Below are 20,816 nucleotides of genomic sequence, written 5' to 3'. Positions count from 1 at the left end.
ATTTTATGTTTTTTCTTCTCCTCCATTTTATGCTGTCTTTTCTTAGGTATCGTGTCTATGTTTGACAACCATACCAAAAGACAGAGAAAGCCTTATTTTCTCAACCCACCTGCCTGTTGCCATGCCTTTCTTGTTTCTGGCAAAATAAATATCACCAGGAGTTCTGTCAGTCAGAGCTCTGAAGCCCAGAGTTCATTGATTCAGTGGTATTAATTTTTATGCCAAAATATCAGGCCAGTGACATTACTTCAGGTCGCACCCCAAAACTCTAAATGTTCGTTCTTCACGGCATTACCAGGCCTAATATTGTACAAACTGAGCCTATTAGAACAAAGGGCCTGATCCTGCAGTCAGTATGATTTTCCTTTTGAGCTCAATTTAGGCGTAATTGAGACCCAAAAACACAAATGTGTGTTTTTACGGCACGGTGACTGGATAACCCACATGCCAGGAAGATGAGAAGGTAGAGTCACCTTGTCACCCGCGCTCCGTGTCGCTGCTGAAGGGATGCCGACTGGGCAGCTGGGTTTGGAGAAATGAACTATATTCATATCACAAAAAGGAAAAAAGGAAAAAAATATAATCAAATGGTGATCTCAAATGTGGTGTGATTCCAATAAACATAAAATGTGGTGAGGTGTGTAAAGTCTAAGATTACCGCGACAAAACTTGGACTGGCCTCCAAAGCCGGCCAGAGCTCTTTGATTGTAATTAGCGCGAGCTACGCATCCAGACGCAAAATCCTAACGGCTTTTTTTGACGAGATCACAATTTAATCAATTTCATAGCTGAGATGACGCCTAACGTGCTTGCTGCTAGCGAGAAGCCCGGGTTCTCCGACAGCACCGCCGACCTCCAACGGGCTGCGGCACCTATAAGAGCAGACCATACTCGCTATTTTGTATTAAATAGTGGTGGAAAATGGACTGTGTTTTTTTATGTTATATCGGCGTTATTTGAAAAATCGGGAATCTGGCAGAGGCCTTTAGCTTTTATTCATTTTTTTTTAAGGCTGAGCGGGTTTTAATATTGAATTAGGGCAAGACACCGGGGGAGGGAAGGCGGGGGTGGGGGGCGGGAGGAGGCGCCGGTCGCCGCGGGCTCCGCGACCGCGGAGCCCGCGGCGACCGGCGCCTCCTCCCGCCCCCCACCCCCACCCCGCCCCGCGCGCGTCGGCTCCGCCTCGTGGCGGCGATCAGCTGCGCGCGCGTCACGTGGGCGCGTGTCGAAGGTCACAATGGAGCTGTCGGCGTACGCGCAGGGCGGGTGGCGGCTGCTGGGCGACCCCCGCCGCTTCCCCCGTCGCCCTTACGCCGCTCTCCTCCGCGCCGCTTTCCACAGCCTCCTCCATCACCCCCACGCCGGGTTGGGTAAGGCGGGGGGGGGTGGTGGTGGTGGGGTGGCGGCGGCGTGCAGGGGGTGGGGTGGGGGGATTGCGCGGAGCGGGCCGCGCTGCTCCGCGGAGCAGCGCGGCCGCGCGTATAAGACACGCGTGTCCGTGGCGCGTTGGCCGGCGTCCACCCGCCTCTTACTCGCTCCCACCCGTGGGCGGCTCCAGGGTGCCGCTGCGCGGGGTGTCACCGCTAATGCGCGCCGGCTTCATTAAAGCTTAAACCCACCCAAAATAGTGTGTGTGCGTGGGGGGGGTGTCCCCCGCGCGTTCGTGTCGGCGTGGCGAGGCAAGGAAAGGTTTTTCTGTCGTGACCGTGTTTTTTTTCCGCGCGTGGGCGCTTCCTACGGTAACCCCGGCGCGAGATTATACGGCTGTGTAATTATTTTCGTAGTGTTAATGACCGCCGCCGCCTCCGAGCACGGAGGGAGCTGCCGGTGCCGGCCGGGGCGGCTTGTAGCCCCCGTCCCCCGCCCGGCCGGGGCTCCGGCTCCGCTCCTCGCCCTTGGCGACAGGCTGCTGAGGAGCGCGAACGGGGGTCGGAGAGGAAATTGAGGTTTTCCTTTTTTTTTTTTTCTTTTTTTTTTCTCCTTTTATTTATTTTTTTTTAATGGGAAGGAGATGTCGAGGCGGCGGGCGTGCGTCGCCGGACAGCCCCGCCTGGCACCGCTTGCACCAGCCGGTGCTTCAGCCTCTCTCTTCCTCCTCCTCCTCACGCCTTGCCTGCTTGCTCCGTCCTTTCACTCAAAAACACCAAATGTGTCTCATTTCGAAGTTTTTGTGGGGAAAGATACCGTTCAAAGGGGGAGCAGCAGCGCTTGGTACCGTGTGCTGGGGTTTGGCAAATAGGTATGTCATCAGTAATTCATTTATTTTAGACGATCCCGACCTGAAAGATATTGACCCTACGGTCTTAAAACATTGCCATGCTGCGGCTGCGACGTGTATTCTGGAGGCAGGAAAGCAGAAAGCCGACATATCTGCTATAAGGTACTAATACTTTGAAGCTCCCCCATCTTTCTGGTGGTTGTTACTTTAAACTGTACTGCTAAGTTAATGTCAACAGAAAACTAAAAAATTCTTTTTCCGTGTAGCGCATGTCTTGAGGACTGTAAACTGGACAGAGAGAGAATAGAACAATTTTGCACCGAATATCAGGTTTTTAAACCAATTTTAACATATTTATGTTTTCTTTCTCTCATAGGAATTTATTGAATCTAGCAAATTTTTTTTTGTTTTTTTTTTTTTTTCTCCAGAAAAACAAGGATGCATTGGAAATCCTATTGGGAAGGTAGGTCAATTGGTCAGCACAGATACATAGTTTCAATCACAGCTACTTTGAAACTGTCCTGGAAAATACCTATGCATACCTAAGATGATTAAAGTAAGAAATATTGTTCCGTTTTAAGAAAAAGTACATTTTAAACAAACTTTAGAAAACAGCTGTTGAAACTTATCTTCCTCACTTCGGAATTCTGCTCTTAAGAACTTTTTGAACTTTTCAAGAAGCATTACAAGGATCATGACAAAGTTCTTTATTGATGGACAGCTTGAGAAAATGATGCTTTCTTTTAGTGTAGGGAACTTGTAACTGTTGTGTCTTTCAGCATAGGCAGATCTCCTCTCCATATAACTGATGTGTCTTGGCGCTTGGAATATCAGATCAAGGTAATTTTAACACATCAAGGTGCTTCTTTACTCTGTTTCAGTGCCGAGACCTGACTTTTCTCTGTGCTCCTTGTTTTTAATTTAGAGCAATCAACTTCATAAAACTTACCAGCCTTCCTACTTGGTGACCTTAAACGTAGAGGTACTGTACTCCCAGCACCCTCAGAGGAAAAAATGCAATTTCATAATATTTTTTTTCTTCTAAAACAGGCATTGTTGTGGTTTGTTGTTTTTTTTTTTTCTTCAGAACAGTGATTCAGGATCACACCCAGATGTTAGTTTTAGTTGCACGATGGAGCAATTACAGGTACTTCTTCATCATTGTTTCTGTGCTTGGCTCCAGCTGCTGATGTAAATGTTTTTAACAACTTGCCAATCAAAATGAAATCACATGTACTATTATAAAAAAAAAAAATAAGCCAGGAGTGGGAGGGTAGTGGAGAATCTCTTCTAAAAATTATCTGAGTGTGGTTTTCTTCTCTTCTGAAATAAAGTTGCAAATTAACTGATTTTAGTTGCATGGGGAGTGGTTTACATACATGCATAAATATTTTGTCTGTTTGAAGAGGAAATACGTCATTTTTCTGGAACTCTGATTTCCCGTGCTTTAAAAAAAAATATTGAAGAAGCTGGTTCAATGACTTAAATGTGTCATGATTAAAAATAGGGAACGAACTGAAGGCTCTTCAGTGGTGTTAATGACATGTAAGAAATGTACTGAAACAAACGTTGATCTTTGTTTAGCGATTTAAATGTGTAACTGAACAATAGAGGTATTGTAATGCTTGGAAGTGACCAAACTGTGGAGGATTGGGAAGAGGGGTTGGGGGGAAGAGGAAAAGCAAGATATTAAAACTTCAGGTTTACACCTCTGCTTTTTTAATGTGTGTTTCAAAAGTCATCCTTTTCTTAGTAATTGAGGGGTTTTAATTGGTCTGCTGACTTACTTAAATCTGATGTGCTTCGGATGGAGAAAGGTCCTAGTACAAAACCGCACTCAAAATATTTTCAGTATTTTAGAAATGTTCAAAACCTAGAGCAAATGTCAGCGTTCCCTATCGTAACGATACTAATAAAATCTACGTGTTAAGAGTAGTGATCTATTTTAGTAGATAATCTATATTAAAAGGTATTTTCCTTCAGTTCCCACTTTTCTTACTGTGTTGTAAAATAGGGAGCTATTTAATTACTTGCTGGCATTGTTCATCAGTTGCAACATTTATTTGTGCTATAAGGTACTGGTTTCCCTTCCCTCTCTGTATGAAAAAAAAAATTATGTTCCTCTAGCTGACCTTTTAAAAAATATGCTTATTCTAAGACAGTATTTCATCTCTTAGGATTTAGTTGGAAAACTAAAAGATGCTGCAAAAAGTCTAGAAAGAGCGACTCAGATGTGATTGAAGGAAGGTGTCAGCCTGCTGAGCTGAAGTACTCTCATTCCTAAGAGTGTCTTCTAAATGACAAATGTCTTTCACCTCTTGATGCAAACTGGTGTTTTTGGGTTTTTTTTGTAAGTCCTTGGATGCGAATTAAGTGAAATAACTGTTTTTTTATGATGGCACTTGGTACTCCTTGCTTGTGTCATTTTTTTTTTAATTAACTCCTGTTAAATATTTGCTTAACTGTCCTGTCTTCAAAGCATTCCTTCTCTTTAATTTTGCGTATTTTTAGAATTGTCACCGATTATTTTTCCCTGGGATCTAATAAAGTTTATTCGCTCCTGTTCTGCACTTTCTGCGGGTGAATTAGCCGTACCTAAAAGTCAGATGCTGAGCCCGAGAGCGGCTCTGTGAGGCGAAAATCCCTCCCGCGCCGCGGCTGCGGCGCGTTTGCTCAGTTGCCCGCCGCCGCTTTGTTATTTCGCTCCGACTGATCTTACATCTCCTGTAGGAGGGAAGGTTGGTCCCCGGCGCGGGGGGCAAGGAGGGGTTCGGTGTAATTTTACGGAGCCGGGGCGCCTCGGGGAGAGCGGGCACTGCGCGGGGCTGAGCGGAGCCGTCCGACGGCTCGACGGCGTCTCCCTCCGTTGCGGTGCCGCTCCGCGCCTGGCGGCGGGGCGGCTGCTCTACCCTCCCGCTCGCCCTGGGTCGCCCCGGCTCCGGTGGCCGCCGCGGAGCCCGCTCCTCGCCCCGCAGCGCCCGCCCGCACCTGCCGGCGGGGGAAGAACGGCCCCGCGGAGGATGCGCGGCGGCGGACGGGTGCTTCCCTCCCCGCTTCCTCCGCGCACGGACTGCGGGAGGCGGCGAGGGTTTCCCCGCTTCCCTCCCGCCCGCTGCGGCAGCGCCCGGCGCTCCCCCGTCCCTTCGGCGGGGCGCGAGGAGACACGGCGGGTCCCCGCGACACCGGCTCCCGCCGCCGCTCGGGGGGCGCCGGGGCGGGCTACGGCCGGCGGCCGCCGCTCTGGGCGGGAAAGCGTCGGCGCGGCCCCCGAGGGGACCGTAACGTGTCGCCCCCCGAGGCCGGTGGCCCCGGTCGGGGGCGAAGGCGGGGGGGGTGGGGGGGGAGCGTCCGGCGGCGGCGGCGCGGAGGGCACGAGGCGGCGGGGGCGCGAGGCAGCGGGGGCGCGAGGCGGCGGGACGGGGCGTGCGGGGCGGCGGCGGGGAGCGCGCAACAAGTGCGGGGAGGGAGGTCGGGCGTGCGGGAAGGGGCGGGGGACACACACACACACACACGCACCTCGAGGCGGCGGGGAAGGAGGGATGGAGGGACGGGGCCACAGCGGGCGGGAGCCGCGAGGCCGGGGGTCGGGGGCGGGCGGGCGGCGCGGCGGGGAAAAGGAGGCATGGGCGGCGCGGGAGAGCGCGTGCAGGGCCGGGGGGGAGGGGGGCGGCGGGCGGGGGAGGGGAGGGCGGCGGAGAGGATGGGGTGGGGGGGGGATAGCGGGGGGGGGAGGGGGGCGGGGGCGGAGGCGGCCGGGTTGCGGGATTGGGTCACGGGGAGGCGGCCGGGCCCCGGCGGCAGCGCCGCTAATTCCCAGGCCGCCCTTAAGGAATGAGGCGCCCCACGTGACGCTGGCGGGGCGGGCGAACTCCGAGCCATTTTGGGGACGGTGTCAGTTTCCACCGTGTGCCTTCAGCGTTGCATTCTTCCCTCCTCCGCCCTCCTCCCGCCCGCCCGCCCTCCTCTCCCTCCCTCCCCGCGGCCCCCCCCGCCACCAACTATGAAATAACAACAACAATAATACTCGTAATAATAACAACAGCGGCGACAATAAAACGCGGGGGGCGAGCGAGGCGGCGAGGCGGAGCGGGGGGCAGAGGGAGAGACAATGGGCTGGTGGAGAGAGGACCCATCCGGAGCGGGGAGACTTTGCGCTCCCAGCGCCTGAGCCGCCGGGGCGGCCGACGCGGAGGGCGAGCCCAGGGGAGCGAGAAGGGCCGGTGGACGCGAGGAGGAGGAGGAGGAGGAGGAGAGGAGGAGGAGGAGGAGGAGGAGGAGGAGGACCGGGTGTTTTGTAACTAAAATGAGCGGAGCGCAGCGGCGGCGGCGGCAATAAGCTTATTGCAATTGACAGCGTCTGCAGTTCATTTCAAGATGGCCGCTTGGCTCACATTCATTTTCTGCTGAACGACTTTTAACTTTCATTGTCTTTTTTGGCCGCTCCGATCGTCACCCACCGGCTCCGTTTTCCGGGTACGTATGAAGCGAGGTGTCGCCTTGCCACGGGCGGGGGGCGAAGGGGGCTCGGCGGCGGTTTTCGGCCGGTTTGGGGGCTGCAAAGGGGAGCCTAGGTGTCCCCCGAGCTCTCCGTATGGGAAAAGCGCTGACAGGCTGCTCCAGCCACACACACACAGACAGGCACGCAGCAGCAGCCTCGGCACTCGCTCGCGTTACGCACCCACATTTGCAAATTTTAGTTCCTTTCTTCCTCCAGACGCCCCCTAAAACCTTTCTGTGCACATGGCCCCCGAGGAGAATATTTATATTTCCAGACCCTGCTGCCAGCCCGGCCTGAGCGCCCTTTGTTTAAAGGCAGATTTTGATTAAACAGGGACGTTCGTGAAATCTCGAGCTGCCTGGGTCAAGTGATTTCAGTCCTCCCCGAAAAAAACGTGTCTGGGGGAGGTTAAAATGTCAGATAACGCACCCATTTTATAGAGATAGAGCCGGCGGGGGGTAGCGATCGTCCTGGAGGGGTTGTTAGGCGTCGGGGCACCCAGCAGAAAATGTTATTAACTTAAGTTGGACAAGTACTTGTGTGAAATTGGATGGGTTGTAAGATGGCGGTTCCCAGTTGTTTCCAATGTCTCCTCTTACATTTCTGCTCTAAATGCGAAAGTTTGGGGGTTTGCGGCTGCTGGCAGAAGAAAGGGGTGACCAACACCGGGAAATAACTTTTTTGGGGGGGTAAGGATAGCAGTTTGGCTGCGATTTCGGGGAGCTGGGGCGTGCGGTTTGCAGGAGCCTTCGGAGCAAAGGTGATGTGTCTGTGGGACGCAGGGGTTTGGTTTGTTTTTTTTTTTAATTTCTTTTCTCTCCCTGGTATTTTTTTCCCCTCTCCTGAGCCCGGGAAGGGTAAATTTACATGAAATCCTTTGTCAGATCTTAAAGGTGTCCCGAGTGGGCTCCTCGTGCTGCGTATGGGCAGCACTGGAAAGTTGCTGGCATGTGTTTTTGTGATTGTATGGCCTTGGCAGTATATAACGCCGATGTTTCACGGTGTTTACTGTAAATATTTGCAAATAATCAGGTAAAAATCGGCAGAAAAATCGCATTTCTGTAAGACTGAGATAGTCACTTTTCAGCCTCTAGAAACTTTGATTCACTCCTCCAGTCTCCAGAAAAGTCGAGGGAAACCTGGGCGTGTGTGCCCATTTGCAGGCTTGGCGTTAAAAGTTTGGGGTTGTTTTTTTGTTGGTTTTTTTTTGTTTGGTTGGTTTGGTTTTTTTTTTTTTTGCGTCGTCTGTAGTGTTCAGAGCAACTTATTTTATGGGACTGCCCCAAAGACCAGGGAGATTCTGGAAATGCAGTCCAGTAAAACTACTTTGAGGGACTCTGTGCAGTGCGTCTTGGAAACTGAGGGACTTGTGTTGCAGTTTGCCAAAGTCGCGAAGGCTTGACCTACCTGATCGCTTAGGTAGTACAAAATTAACATCTTAGTGTATTTTTTAAGTAGACAGATCGTCTCCTTCACCTAGTTTCAGGGAGGCGATTTAAAGGATTGGGGTCCTTTTGCACTCTGTTGCCAATATTGAGGTCTTTCCTCACTGCGGCGGGGTTGGGCAGAGATATTTGAGCCCCGTGTGCCTTCCCTGAAAGAAGCGCCGTCCCTCCTTTAAAACATACGTGGCCATTCTTAAGAGAAAGAGTAATAACAGGCTCGATAGTAAAAGTGGCTCTGACTGATAATAGGTGAAGATGCAGAATGACGGCTGCTTTATTCCTGATGAGAGGGTTTTCCGAGAGGAGATGGGTGCAAAGTACACAAACCTACCCGAGCGGTGCTTCTATGTTTTGTGTATGTATTTTCTGTTAGAGACCCGTCGAGCAAGGTTTGATAGCTTATTGCCTTTATAGATTTTTAATAATGGAGCTGATTCTTAGCAGGAGAATGCACTTCTGTTTTTTTTCATTTTGACATAACCCGTTTAAGGCCTCTAAATAATCAGTTGGCTGTCAGTGTTTACTTCTAGCGGGTATTATCTCCGTATATTTTACGTTTAGTTGTTCCGTGTGTCAATATGTAAATATATATTGTCCTGGTTAAGAGGCTGTTCGTATTGACTGTGTGAAGTGCTGGTATTCGCCGTGCCATCAGCACGGGCAGGAAAAAAAAAGTCTGAAAGGGTTTCCCTCGTACCAAAATATTAAGCTCAGGCTGCTGTAGTAAAATGTGCTGCGTTCGTGTTACACACCCGCAGGCACAGACACGCGTGTGCGGGTGCCTGTGCGGGTGGCTTTTTGGGGAGAAGTTAAGCGCCTGGTTCAGCTCGACGGGGAAAATCACTGATTTCAGAGATAGCACGTTGAAAGTGTGCTAATTTGGGGCAATAAATAATCCGCGTTTAGGGGTTGCTTCGACAAAACAGGTTTCACGGTAGAATTTAAACCCCCTCCCTTTAGGAAGGGGCTACGCCTGCGTGAAATAAACGCGTTAATGTCTTGAAAGGTCTGGACTGGGAAGGAATTCTCGGTCAGCCGACTTGTGTGACCTCGTCACTGCTGGGTTTTTCGGTTCAGATATTTATGAATTATAAGGTAGTGACTTAAGCAAATAAAACAGAACCGTGAAAGCAGCCTGTCCATGTTTAAGTACCTAAAGGGACCTCAGAGTCGCCGGCTTCAGGGCGCCGGGCTCTGCAGAGAGCGGTGCAGAAGCCCGGGCTCTGCCTTTTCTGGGAAAAGCAAACCCTCGGTATCAGTTTGAAAGTAAGAAGCGGAGGGTCAGGGACCCTGGAAGCGACATTTAAACCGCAGTACGATGCAGCGGGGGGTCTTGCTTTCCCGCACGGGGCTAGGAACAGCTTTGGGGACCTGGTCTGGCTCGGTGCTTCTTGCGCTTGGCTGTTCTGTGTGCTGGCCGGCTGTGGTTTGATGCTGGGGATTTTTATCTGCTGCTCACTCAAGGGTTCTCCTGCAGCAGCAGAAGTTTCCTGGCTAGGGTCGCTCGTTGGCGCTGTGCACGCTTCTTGAGGAATATTGTACCCCATGTCCTGGGCAGTTTGGCTGAAATTCAAAGCTTTTAAAAAGCTTGGTGTGTTGTCTTTTTTTTTCTTTTTTTTTTCTTTTTTTTTTTTTTTTCCGCCGCCTAACATCGAAGTTTGCGAGTGGCCGGGGGGAACCTCGCATCTTGAGACTTCTGCAGCTCGCACGGTGCTGCAGTGAGAGGTGGCTCGCAAGCTCTGTCTCGGGAAGAGTGGGGACCAAGGATAGGAGCTGGTGTGCTGGGAGCACTGACATGGGGAAATGGATAGTTTGCATTGGAGCAACGCTGTTACGTTACATTTTTCAGGATTTGGTTGACAGAAAATAATTTACTTTGCAATTGACGTGGCTGACGGGTTTTTTTCCCCCGGTGTACTTTCCCCTTTACCTCTTATTCCCTCTCATTGTAAATAGTATGCGTGCATCTAACGTTGGTGCCAGTGCATCCGATGGGGGTTTATGGGTTTCAGACTGTGAAAATGACATTTGTTTTTCACTCTTGTCGCTGCATTGTGTTGACAAGGTGTTGATTTAGCTTTAGGAATGATCTGGTCACATGGTCCTTTGCATGTTGTCACTAATGTACCGTTTAAAGTCGGTTTGGGCTTTTTTTCCCCCTCCTCGGTGTGCTTTATTGCTGAAAAGGGGGTTTGTCTAAGCATCCGGAGACTTTGTTTTCCCCCGTCCAAACACCTTACCCTAGTTCTGCAAATCTTTTTCCACCTCTTGCAAAACTTTTGCACCGCGCTCGCTTCGTCCGCGGGAGGCTTTTCAAACGAGAGTCAAAAGAGGGGGGGGAAGGAGAGAAAGAAAGAGTTGGGAGAGGGGAGGGGGAGAAAGGAAGGAAGGAGAGAAAGGAGGAAAGGGGAGAAGGGGGGAGAGGGGATGCCGGCGGCGCGGAGCGGGAGCTGGGGCTCGGCACCCCGCCGGCGGTGCGGGGGGCTCGGTCCCCGGGAGCGCGGCGCGGCTCTACTCGGCTCGGCGGAGGGAGGGAGCGGAGGGGGAGAGAAGCGATCTCAGACCAGCTCCTCGCACCGAGTCGACGTGGAGAGAGGCCCCTGAGAGGATCCGAAATGGCCGAGGCTCGGGAGGAGCCTCTGGCGCTCGCCTCCGCCAGGCTGAGACCCCGAAGCCCGGCTCAGCTCCGCCGCCCGGGGCCGCCCCCGCCGCCCGGGCTGCCCCGGCACCCTCCGGGCTGCGGCACCCCGCCCCCGCCCGGGCCGACCCCCCCCCCCCCCCCGCCCCTCGACTCCCGCCCTCCCCTTCCCCTCCCCACTGGGCTCACAGACCCCCGCGGGCTCCTCGGCTCCTCCACCCCCTCCGCCAGCCCCCGGGCCCCGCGTCCCACCCCCTGGCCCGGCTCGGCTCGGCCCGGCCCGCCCCCCCCCCCCCCCCCAATCACACCCCCCCTCCCTGGCCGCCCCCCCGCCCGGCTCTCGTGTGTTCCCAGCGGTGGCAGGATGCCAAGTGTAAGTGTAAGTTGCTATAGCAACCCCCTCGGAGAGCGGAGCAGATCCGGATCGGCACCGAGCAGCAGCGGCAGCCGCCCGGACCCCCACCCCGCGGCGGGCCGGCCCCGCCGCCCCGGTGCCCGGCCTCGCTCCGAGGTGCGTGTCCCCCCCCCCCCCCCGTCCCTCCCCCCGCCGCCCCTCCCCGCTCTCCGGAAATGCCAGGGCAGCCGCACCGGGAGGCGCTGGTTCCCCTTTGTGCTGCTCGCCGGCAGCCCGGTGCCCGGCCGGCCCCCCCATTACGGAGCTCCCCTCCGCCCCGCCGCATCGCCGCCGAGCCGCCCGGGCAGCCCGAGCCGGCCGGTGCCCCCGCCGCGCCACGGGGAGAGTCGGGGAGCGGCGCGGTGGGTACCGCGAAGCCGACCGCGCCTCCTCCGCGGGGCTGCGCCCGGGCCGGCGCGGTGCGGGGCGGTGCGGGGACGCCCCGCCGGCCTCGGCACCGGCCCTCGCCCGCCGCCCGGCCCCGCGCCGCCGCCGCCTTCCGCGCTTTATCTTGCCCTGCGCCGGGGGATGCGGCTGCACGGGGGAAGGGGACGCGCCGGATCTCGGCACCTGGGACGCCGCCGCCGCGCTCGTCCCCGCTGATGGGTCCTCTGTGTCTGTGTGTCTTTCAGAGCCGCCCCCTCGCCACGCCAAAATGCACCGAACAACCAGAATCAAAATAACCGAGCTAAACCCCCATCTCATGTGCGTGCTCTGCGGCGGGTACTTCATTGATGCAACAACCATCATAGAGTGCCTCCACTCCTGTAAGTACCATCGGGCGCTTCGCGTTGTTCCCCCGACGCTTCCCACCTTTCCCGGCATCCCGGGAACACACACAAAAAAACCCCAAACAAACAAAAAAAAAGCCCAAACTTCTCCCCCCCGCCCCCGCCTCCCTCCCCCCACGAGATGCTCGGGACCGCCGCCCCTCCGCCTCCCCGACGGGCTGGGAAATAGGTGGCCCGGCCGCCGTGCAGTTTTTCTGACGACGGCCCTACGGTCTTTGTTAAAGTAATAATATATGTTCTCTAAGCGTCTCCTTTTCATGGTAATCGCAGCTTATTTGGGTATTTGTTTAGCTTAAGCAGCGCGCTGTTAACAATGGACGATTTGCCCTAGCTTGCATAGTTTAGAAAATCGCACCTCGATCTATGCATATCTGAGCGTCACCTACCGCCATCACTAAAAGGCTTTCGTGTTTGACTTGCAGTCTGTAAGACCTGTATCGTGCGTTACTTGGAGACCAGCAAGTATTGTCCTATCTGTGATGTCCAAGTTCACAAAACTCGACCGCTTTTGAATATAAGGTAGGAGAAAGATGCAGTCCGCGCCCTGCATCTCTTATTTTGCTTTATATGGGGAGACCAGCAGTAGTCGTGTCGATGTTATCTCTTCGCATGCGATTTAAATCTGAAAGGACTTGTCAATTTACAAGCTAACTCGTGTGTATGCTGTCTCTTTGGAGTTTTGTCATTGATTGAAATTGAAGATTTCTCTGGATGTGAGACAGAAAGTTTTTGTTGGTCTCTTTTTTTTTGCATACGCCGACCATTCAGGCAATGCCTCTTCCCTCTCCCCCATTCTCACACATCCCATCCCGACAGTTTTTACCCCCAATTTCTGTATCTCCCAGACATGCTTCGCTCCAGCCATAGCTACTAGTCATGAAAACTCTTGCTGGAACTTTCCAAGCTAAGAGGCAAAAGGCTTTAAAGCATGCTTCTCCTTCCAGAAATATTTTTCTTGTCAGTGTTATCCATTGCTCTCTCTGTTTTCTAGGGAGGACATGTAGTTTTTAAGGCCTTCCTTCAGTCCCAGAGAATTATTTTTCACTTGAGGTAGCACACATGAGTTTTGTTTTATAGCGGTATTTAGAGCAGTGTTAGTTTGATTACAAGGTCTTGTAAGTTAACTTTTTATGGCTAGCCTCACACTTTGTAGAAGGTGCCTCATTGTTGTGAAAGATTATAAATGAGAAGCTGCTGCTTGAATTCAAATATTGCTTTATTTGCTTAATTTTATGTTTTTGGGATGTTCTTTTTTCAGGTCAGATAAAACTCTCCAAGATATTGTATACAAGCTAGTACCAGGCCTTTTCAAAAGTAAGTAGTTAAATAGTTTGGTGGGGTTTTTTCTGAAGAGTAGAAAAACAAAACCAGAACTGCTATCCTATATCAATCCCAGGAGTTACAGAGTATATACTAAAAGAAAAATATATGCTTTTCCATCTAGATGAAATGAAAAGAAGAAGGGATTTTTATGCTGCTCATCCGTCGGCTGATGGTAAAAGCTTCTCGTTCGCAACTTTAATAAATGTAGCATTGACCTAGGTGCTTTAGTGTTGCCTTTTTTTTAACTTACAAATTATGTATTACCGTGACAGAATTTTAAGAAGTAAATTCAGCGTAATAAAACTTTATTGTTTTAACAGTTAGGTAGCTTTAATTCATAATCTTACTATGGAGATTTTTTTTTTCTTGTTACTGAGAATTGCCGTTCTTCCTGATTTGAATTTCAAAATGTAAATTATTGTGGAAATTTCTGCGCAGCTGCCAATGGCTCTAATGAAGACAGGGGCGAAGTGGCTGATGAAGACAAAAGAATTATAACAGACGACGAGATAATAAGCTTGTCCATTGAATTCTTTGACCAGAATAGGCAAGTTCCAGAATGGCAATATTTTATGTTTACCTGACTGATAGCAGCTATATTTATTACTTGTGGTAATTGTTTCATTTCTTCTTGCAGACTGGAACGAAAAGGAAATAAGGAGAAAGAAAAATCAAAGGAAGAGGTAAATAACTTTTCCTTACTCCAGAGGAAATGTAACACACAAAAACATCTTTGGGGCAGGTTTGTAGTTGTGAAAAAAAAACATAGGTACGTGTATCTTGAACAAAAGAAGCACACCTATTATGGCACTAGGTGTGGAAGTGGTTAAACATCTTCATACAGCTGCATACGTAAACAACTTTGTAAAATAAAAAATACCCACAGTGTTACTTTTAAAGCGGAATCTGATTTTTTTGTCAGATTGTACAATAAATTATTTATTTAATTAATTTTTTAAATCAATATGTAATACATGCATATTCTAAAAAGACATTTACCTTGAGATAAAAATCTTCATGTATATGATTAGTTGCATTTTTAATTACTTATTCTGGTGCTGTAATTTACCACTTGTTTATGCTGTTCCTTATAAGGCATCAGAAATTGTTATATTATCATTCATAATTGATTAAAGTGCATTTTTTAAAAATTAACATAAAATGTTAGAATACAACTTTGGTGGGACTAATTGCATGTTCTCAGTAGACTGATTTTCTTTACTGTGCCATCAGGTGAATGACAAAAGATACTTGCGCTGCCCAGCAGCAATGACAGTGATGCATCTAAGAAAATTCCTGAGGAGTAAAATGGATATACCTAACACTTTCCAGGTACCTATGGGGAAAGAGTTTGGGTTTTTTTAATCAGTCTTGCTATTCTAAGCCTGCTAATGCTGGTTGGCACTCATTTTCTCATGACAGCCCGTTCCAGCAAGGGCTAACTACCAAGTGTTTCTGGTGTGTGCAATATGCTGATGGGATTACGAACGTTATTTTTAAAAATATCTATCCAGAGAGTCTGGTGATGGTCTGTAATTTTTTAATGCTGTAAATACTGAGCTATCAAGAAATTGCTCCTTAACATATTTAAAACATCTCTAATAGATATGGAAATTCCCTGTTCCCTGCAGGGTTTGGTATAGCATTTTTCCAGTTTTCTGATATGTATGGCAGCGGGGCTGCTTTCACTCCAGAGCAAACGTGCGCTGAGGGGTAAATGCCTGGATGCTCCTTAATGCAGGGATTCATATTTTGAACAGATCGATGTGATGTATGAAGAGGAGCCCCTGAAGGACTACTACACCCTCATGGACATTGCCTACATCTACACCTGGAGGCGGGTGAGTCTGGCGTGGGTGTCTCCCCCCCGGGGGGTGGGGTGCGGGTCGTGGCCAGGAGGGCACTGACCAGGTTGTCCGCTTTGCCTTGCAGAACGGGCCTCTCCCCCTGAAATACCGGGTCCGACCTACTTGCAAGAGGATGAAGATCAGTCACCAGAGGGAAGGCTTGAATAACAGCGGGGAGCTGGAAAGTGACTCTGGGAGCGACAAGGCGAGCAGCCCGGCGGGAGGCATCCCCTCCACCTCCTCCTGTTTGCCCAGCCCCAGCACGCCGGTCCAGTCTCCTCACCCCCAGTTTCCCCACATCTCCAGCACCATGAACGGCACCAGCAGCAGCCCCAGCAGTAACCACCAGTCCTCCTTTACCAACAGAGCGCGGAAAACGTCGATAAACGGCTCCTCAGCCACTTCATCTGGTTGACGTGCCAACCAGGCTACCACCCCGCCCCTCCTTTATATAGATCTCTCCATGCCATTACAGCTTTATAGATGCTAATCCATGTGACTATCGTCCAAATTGCTTTCTTTTGTAGTGACACTGAACTTGGCTATAAAAGGCGGACTAGGTGACATTCAGGATGGACGTTAATGGAAACGCAAGATTGAAATGTAAATTGTTTTCAGAGGACTGGGAAGCAAACAAAAGTTACACCTTCACCTGTTCCGAGTGATGCGGAGTTGTTTCCGTCCCCATCATCTGGACTTGGGAGTCTCCAGAAGTTGACACAAATCCCGGGAAGTAGTTTGTTAATCCAGACTAACTCCTCCATTGCGTTCTCTTCAATTGTTATTGTTCTTATGCTGTTTTGTGAACCTGTAGAAAGCAAGTGCTTTTTCATCTTGAAATCCAACAAAACGGAAAGAATATGCATAGAATAATGCATATATGTAGCCATGTCACTGTGAATAACAATTTTTGCGTATTAGCCATTTTGATTCTTATGTTGCATCTTTTACTTCTCTGTTGCTGCGCAGAACCGATCAAAAGAAAAGTAAACTTCAGTTTTACAATCTGTATGCCTAAAAGCGGGTATTACCGTTTTATTTACTGACTTGTTTAAATGATTCGCTTTTGTAAGAATCAGATGGCATTATGCTTATTGTACAATGCCATATTGGTATATGACATAACAGGAAACAGTATTGTATGATATATTTATAAATACTATAAAGAAAATATTGTGTTTCATGCACTCATGATATGGTTGTTAAATTTCTAAACTGGTTCGACCCTTGCAGATGCCGCCTGTTTGAGCTTTGCTCATACTGCAAGAAACACTTTGCGTGTGAGAGCTACAGTATTGGGAAAGCACATTCGAGTCTCTGATAACCTGGAGGCAATTGGCAATCTTAAAAGGATTTTACCGGCTTTGTCTTTTTTTCCAAGTGATATATTTTTACTTTACCAAATGTTGAAGTGATGCAGTGAAAAAAAAAAAAAGGTAAAAAAAAAAAAAAGTTAAGGGACATGGAAGTCTTTGACCGGTTTGATTACCTTTTTATTATTTGGTGTGGTGGGATTGTGTTTTTAAAAGCACATGGAATCATTATAGAAGCCATAAACTATTTGGTATAAATTTTAAGGAACCAGCAAGTCGCTGGATGAAGGCATTTTATCTAAATTTGTTTTAATATATATGTATATGGTACAGTACTAACTTCATTAAAATTTAACAGGTACTTTAATATTTCCAATAAATTGTGGAGAATGCCTCCTCTTTAATGGCCTGCAAATAGGTGCATTTTATTAGAGGCTTCTAAGGGTGTTATTTTTTTCAGTAGAAGGAACTTTTCCACCATAAAATATGAACAGCCCAGAACACTTTTCAGTTTGTGCTTTGCTTTGGTCGAACTTCGTGTGTGTTCATCACCCATCAGTTATACATTTGTGAGGGTGTTTATTCTATATGGATATTGTTTCATGTTTGTACGGGAAAATTGTAGTTAAACATTTCATTGTCTCCAGTCTGCAAAAGAAGCACAATTCTATTGCTTTGTCTTGCTTATAGTCATTAAATCATTACTTTTGCATATAAATTGCTGTTATTTGTCCTGCTTGTTTTTATAGACCAGGTGATTGCAAATCCTCCACAAGGTTATTGCTTATTGATGTATAATGTCTTGTTAAACAAGAGTTGATATTTTTTCCTGTAGTAAACATGTACAGTTCAATTTCAACAGTAAAAAACTTCAGTTTTATATACACGAATAACTTTCCATTTATAGCTGATCAAAGAAATAAACAAATAAAAGGGATAATTCATTGAAAAATAGCAAATGACCTCTGTTGATAATGTGGTGTTAAAGGACAAACATCTTGTTCTCATTGCAAGTCTTTCTGGGTGTACAAAAGATTTTTTAGCGAGCAGAACAGCTGAGTACTAAAATAACAACAAAAAAAAAAATGCCTGGAAGTCGCCGGGATGTTTTGGTTGCCTGCCTCGAAAACAGTTGCTGTTCTTTCTTTGACCCCCCGGATTATTCTTGAAAATAAGCAAATGGTGTATTCTCACATCCCAGCCAGGCACAGGTTTTACCTCCTGTCTGTTCAGTCTCAGCCCACGTTAAACGGCACTGCCTAGGAAAGGGAGAACAGGAATTTTGCGGTGGCCAGTGCCAGGTTCCGCCTGTGCTGCTCCGGATTGCTTTTTAAAGCCTCAGTGGAACTAAATGCGTTTTAATGTAAAGATATATCCCTCCATGCGACCGAGTGTCTGTCTTGGCACGATTCCCTCAGCTATATGAGTTAATCACACTGTGCTGGTTGAATTAATTCACCCACAGACCAGCACTGAACCTGCGGCAGAGGGTTGTACGTTAGCGCACTCATCAAATTGCGCTAATTTATACTGGAAGTAGCTCACAATGATAACTTTTAGCATCAAACCGGAACTATTCTCGGTCTTCGTAGACTGTCCGTGAGGGCTAAAGCAATGAAACGGGAGCTGGATAATTCTCTCCGGGGTTTATTAAGCTCTTACAGCACTTTCGACATCTCCCAATTTGACATCCCCCGTCTGAAAAAGAACAAACGTTGTCAGTAGCTCTCTTGCCGAGCTGCAGAAGCCGCCGAAGATGTTCGTGCTGCCATGTGAAACTTTTGTTTTGCTGCTGGCCCTGGGCAGATGGCACTGCGATGCGTATATATTGCTAAGCACAATTGGGAGGACGATCAAAGATAGCATCTTGATGTTCTACCTGCGGAGCTGCTGTGTCAACCGCCCCGGTTTCACAATATTTTTCTTTGCAGCTACATAGCGACTGGGTTCCCTTACAAATGTACGTCAACCCTGCCTATTTGGAAAGAAATCTCAGCTCGGTGTATGTAAGAAGAATCTTTTAATTATCCGACGTTGCATTTATACAGATCGAGGGATAAAGCCCAGGTCCGCTGTGTTTTTCCGAGCTTGTTCAGCAAGCGATCAGATCAAAGGCAGAGGCAGGGGCGGTCGGTGCCCGCTGGAAAATTATGGTTTTCTGTCTTCGTCCGACAAAATTTTCCGCCCTGGTTCAGCTGCCTGCAGTTCCAAGCAGCGCTTTTGTGCCCGGCCGGAACGGGGAATAGACGGTAACGATCCAACCCCGGGGAAAGCGAGGGAGAGGGGGCACGAAGAGCTCCGCGGGCTGCTGGAGAGGACAGGCAGAAAGAGGGAGAAGGGATGCAGGAACAGGCAGGAAGAGAAAAGCACGACCAGCTCGCTAAAGCCGAGCTGTTTGTCCTCCAGCACAGACCATTGCTCAAAACAACCTGCGCCGCTGCCTTTCAGCAGGCCGGTGCCGGCGGGCGGGCACCGACCGAGGAGCTCCCGAAAATCGGTGGCGACCGGTGGGTACGGGAGGAGAGAGCACGGCAGCGGCGGCGGGGGCCCGGACGGCACCGGAGGGAGCTACGGGGAAACGCCGCTCCAAGGCGACGTTCTCCGCTTTTCTGATAAGGCACGGGGGCACTGAAACCCGAAGGCGGCGGCAGAGCAAGCGGCGGGCGTCCCTCCGGCCGAAGCGATGCTCCCGGTCCTTCTGCCCCCACGGCTGCCGAGGACCCGCCACCCCCTCCGCCCTACAGCTGCCCAAAGATCCACCCGTTTCGCTGGCGACTTTCAAAAAGGCGGCCAAAGCAAGTCCCTCCGGGGCCGGTACCGGGGCGAAGGCTCCTCCCGTCCACCTCCGCCTTCCCTGCCGCCTATTCTCTCCTCCGCCGCGGCCGCGGACCGCTCGTCCCTTCGCCGCGGGGGCGCAGAGCCGCGCTCCTGCCTCCCAAACATCACTTCTGGACTCCTCATCTCTCACCGCGCAGGAACTCCTGCAGTTCCGATCTTTGCCACCAAACCGGTTCGCGAGGATCGGGTTGTCTGTCCGTGCCCGGCTCCGGTTGCCAGCCCCGGAGCGGGGCGGGCGGCGGCGGCCCCCGCCGCAGGTACACGGCGGGCGGCGGGTGGCCGCGGCCCCGGCGAGCACCTTGCGCCCTCCCAATTTTAATAGGGTGAAATTCTGAGACAGTGTTTACTCAGATAAGTGTTTCCTGTTTCCGCTGTTAATTTTTAACGTTCTTGCTTCTACTCTGGGTACTTGAAACGGATTTCCTTTATTTTACTATAAACAGTTTCTTTTTCATGTCCTCTGCCTGTCTCCTACCAAGAGGACGCCTTGAGAAGAACCTGCTCTCCCGTCCGAAGGGCTGCGGATCTCCGCTTCCCTCGGTCCAAAGTCGTTGCCCGGCTCGGAGAGCTCCAAGCCACGGCTGCTTTGTGCTTTATTAACTCAAGAACTGCAAGAGGATTCTGGCAGCGAGGATTTTTTTTTTTCCCAGCTCCGTCTCCTCTGCTCCCTTTGCCCGTGACTAACGGAGGAGTCCCATCAGGAGGACAACGGGAAAAAACTGCCAAAGCCCGGTGGGGACCGGGACAACTTTCGGTCTCACCGTCTTTGGGGATGGGATATTTGTATTTATTTAACAGCGGTGCTGTGGGCTAAAAAAAAATAATAAAGACAGAGTCGGTGACGGGTAAAGCGCGAAGGACACGTAATTCCCACGGCAAACGGGGGGTTCTCCCAGCCGGGGGTGGGCAGGGAGAGGGGCTGCCATCCCCGGGGGCTGCCGCCGAGACGCGGGCGGGACAGCAGCGGCCGCGGAAAGGCCGCCGGGGGCGGGCACCGCCTGGGGGGTGCGCGGAGCCCGCGGGCCTCCCGGCTGCCGGGCCGTGCGGCCGCCGGCGGCCCCGGAGGCCAGCGGGGAGCTGCGGTAGGGACCGCGCTTCGCTCCGCGCCGCCTCCGCCAGCGCGGGGAAGCCGTTCCCGGGGCCGGCCGCGCTCGGCCCCGCCGGTGCCACGGAGGAGGCCTGACCCTCCCCACCGCCGGCCGCCCCGCACCGCCGGGCCGGGCCGGGCCGGCTCCGCGCCCCCCGCCGCCGCCCGGGCAGAGGCCATCTTGCGCCTGCGCAGCTCTCCCGCCTCACGCCCGCGGAACTTCCCCCGCGCGCCGCCAGATTCGAACGGGGCGCGCGGGGACCCCCCCCGGACCCCTCCCGGGACGCTCCGCGCTGCCCCGCGCAGCGCCGCTCAGACCCCGAAGAGCAGCGCCCGCTCAGCCTCCGCCGGCGCGGGCGGCCGCGGAGGGATGCGGAGCCCCGCTTCGCCGCCGGGCCGGGCAGGGGGCGAGCGGGCGCGCTCG

The 20,816-nt window shown here is 51.2% G+C and overlaps 2 protein-coding genes across 2 annotated transcripts; both read left to right on the top strand.

Annotated features, from left to right (window-relative positions):
* Positions 1–1,186: 1,186 nt before the first annotated feature.
* Positions 1,187–4,788, top strand: COMMD3 (COMM domain containing 3). Its single transcript, XM_074574479.1, has 8 exons — positions 1,187–1,370; positions 2,269–2,380; positions 2,485–2,548; positions 2,647–2,681; positions 2,998–3,058; positions 3,144–3,200; positions 3,306–3,365; positions 4,396–4,788. Exons 1-8 carry the CDS (start codon positions 1,238–1,240, stop codon positions 4,453–4,455), a joined length of 582 nt encoding a protein of 193 aa, XP_074430580.1. The 5' UTR covers positions 1,187–1,237; the 3' UTR covers positions 4,456–4,788.
* Positions 4,789–6,124: 1,336 nt separating this feature from the next.
* BMI1 (BMI1 proto-oncogene, polycomb ring finger) lies at positions 6,125–17,408 on the top strand. Its single transcript, XM_074574478.1, has 10 exons — positions 6,125–6,691; positions 11,826–11,960; positions 12,407–12,503; positions 13,243–13,298; positions 13,429–13,479; positions 13,746–13,854; positions 13,945–13,990; positions 14,541–14,639; positions 15,068–15,148; positions 15,240–17,408. The coding sequence occupies exons 2-10, from the start codon at positions 11,849–11,851 to the stop codon at positions 15,567–15,569; spliced, it is 981 nt and encodes a 326-aa protein (XP_074430579.1). The 5' UTR covers positions 6,125–6,691; positions 11,826–11,848; the 3' UTR covers positions 15,570–17,408.
* The last annotated feature ends 3,408 nt before the right edge of the window (positions 17,409–20,816 follow it).

This window comes from Larus michahellis, chromosome 2, assembly GCF_964199755.1.
Source record: "Larus michahellis chromosome 2, bLarMic1.1, whole genome shotgun sequence".
In the NCBI taxonomy this organism is placed as follows: Eukaryota; Metazoa; Chordata; class Aves; order Charadriiformes; family Laridae; genus Larus; species Larus michahellis.
This window is presented reverse-complemented; position numbering and strand designations above follow the sequence as displayed.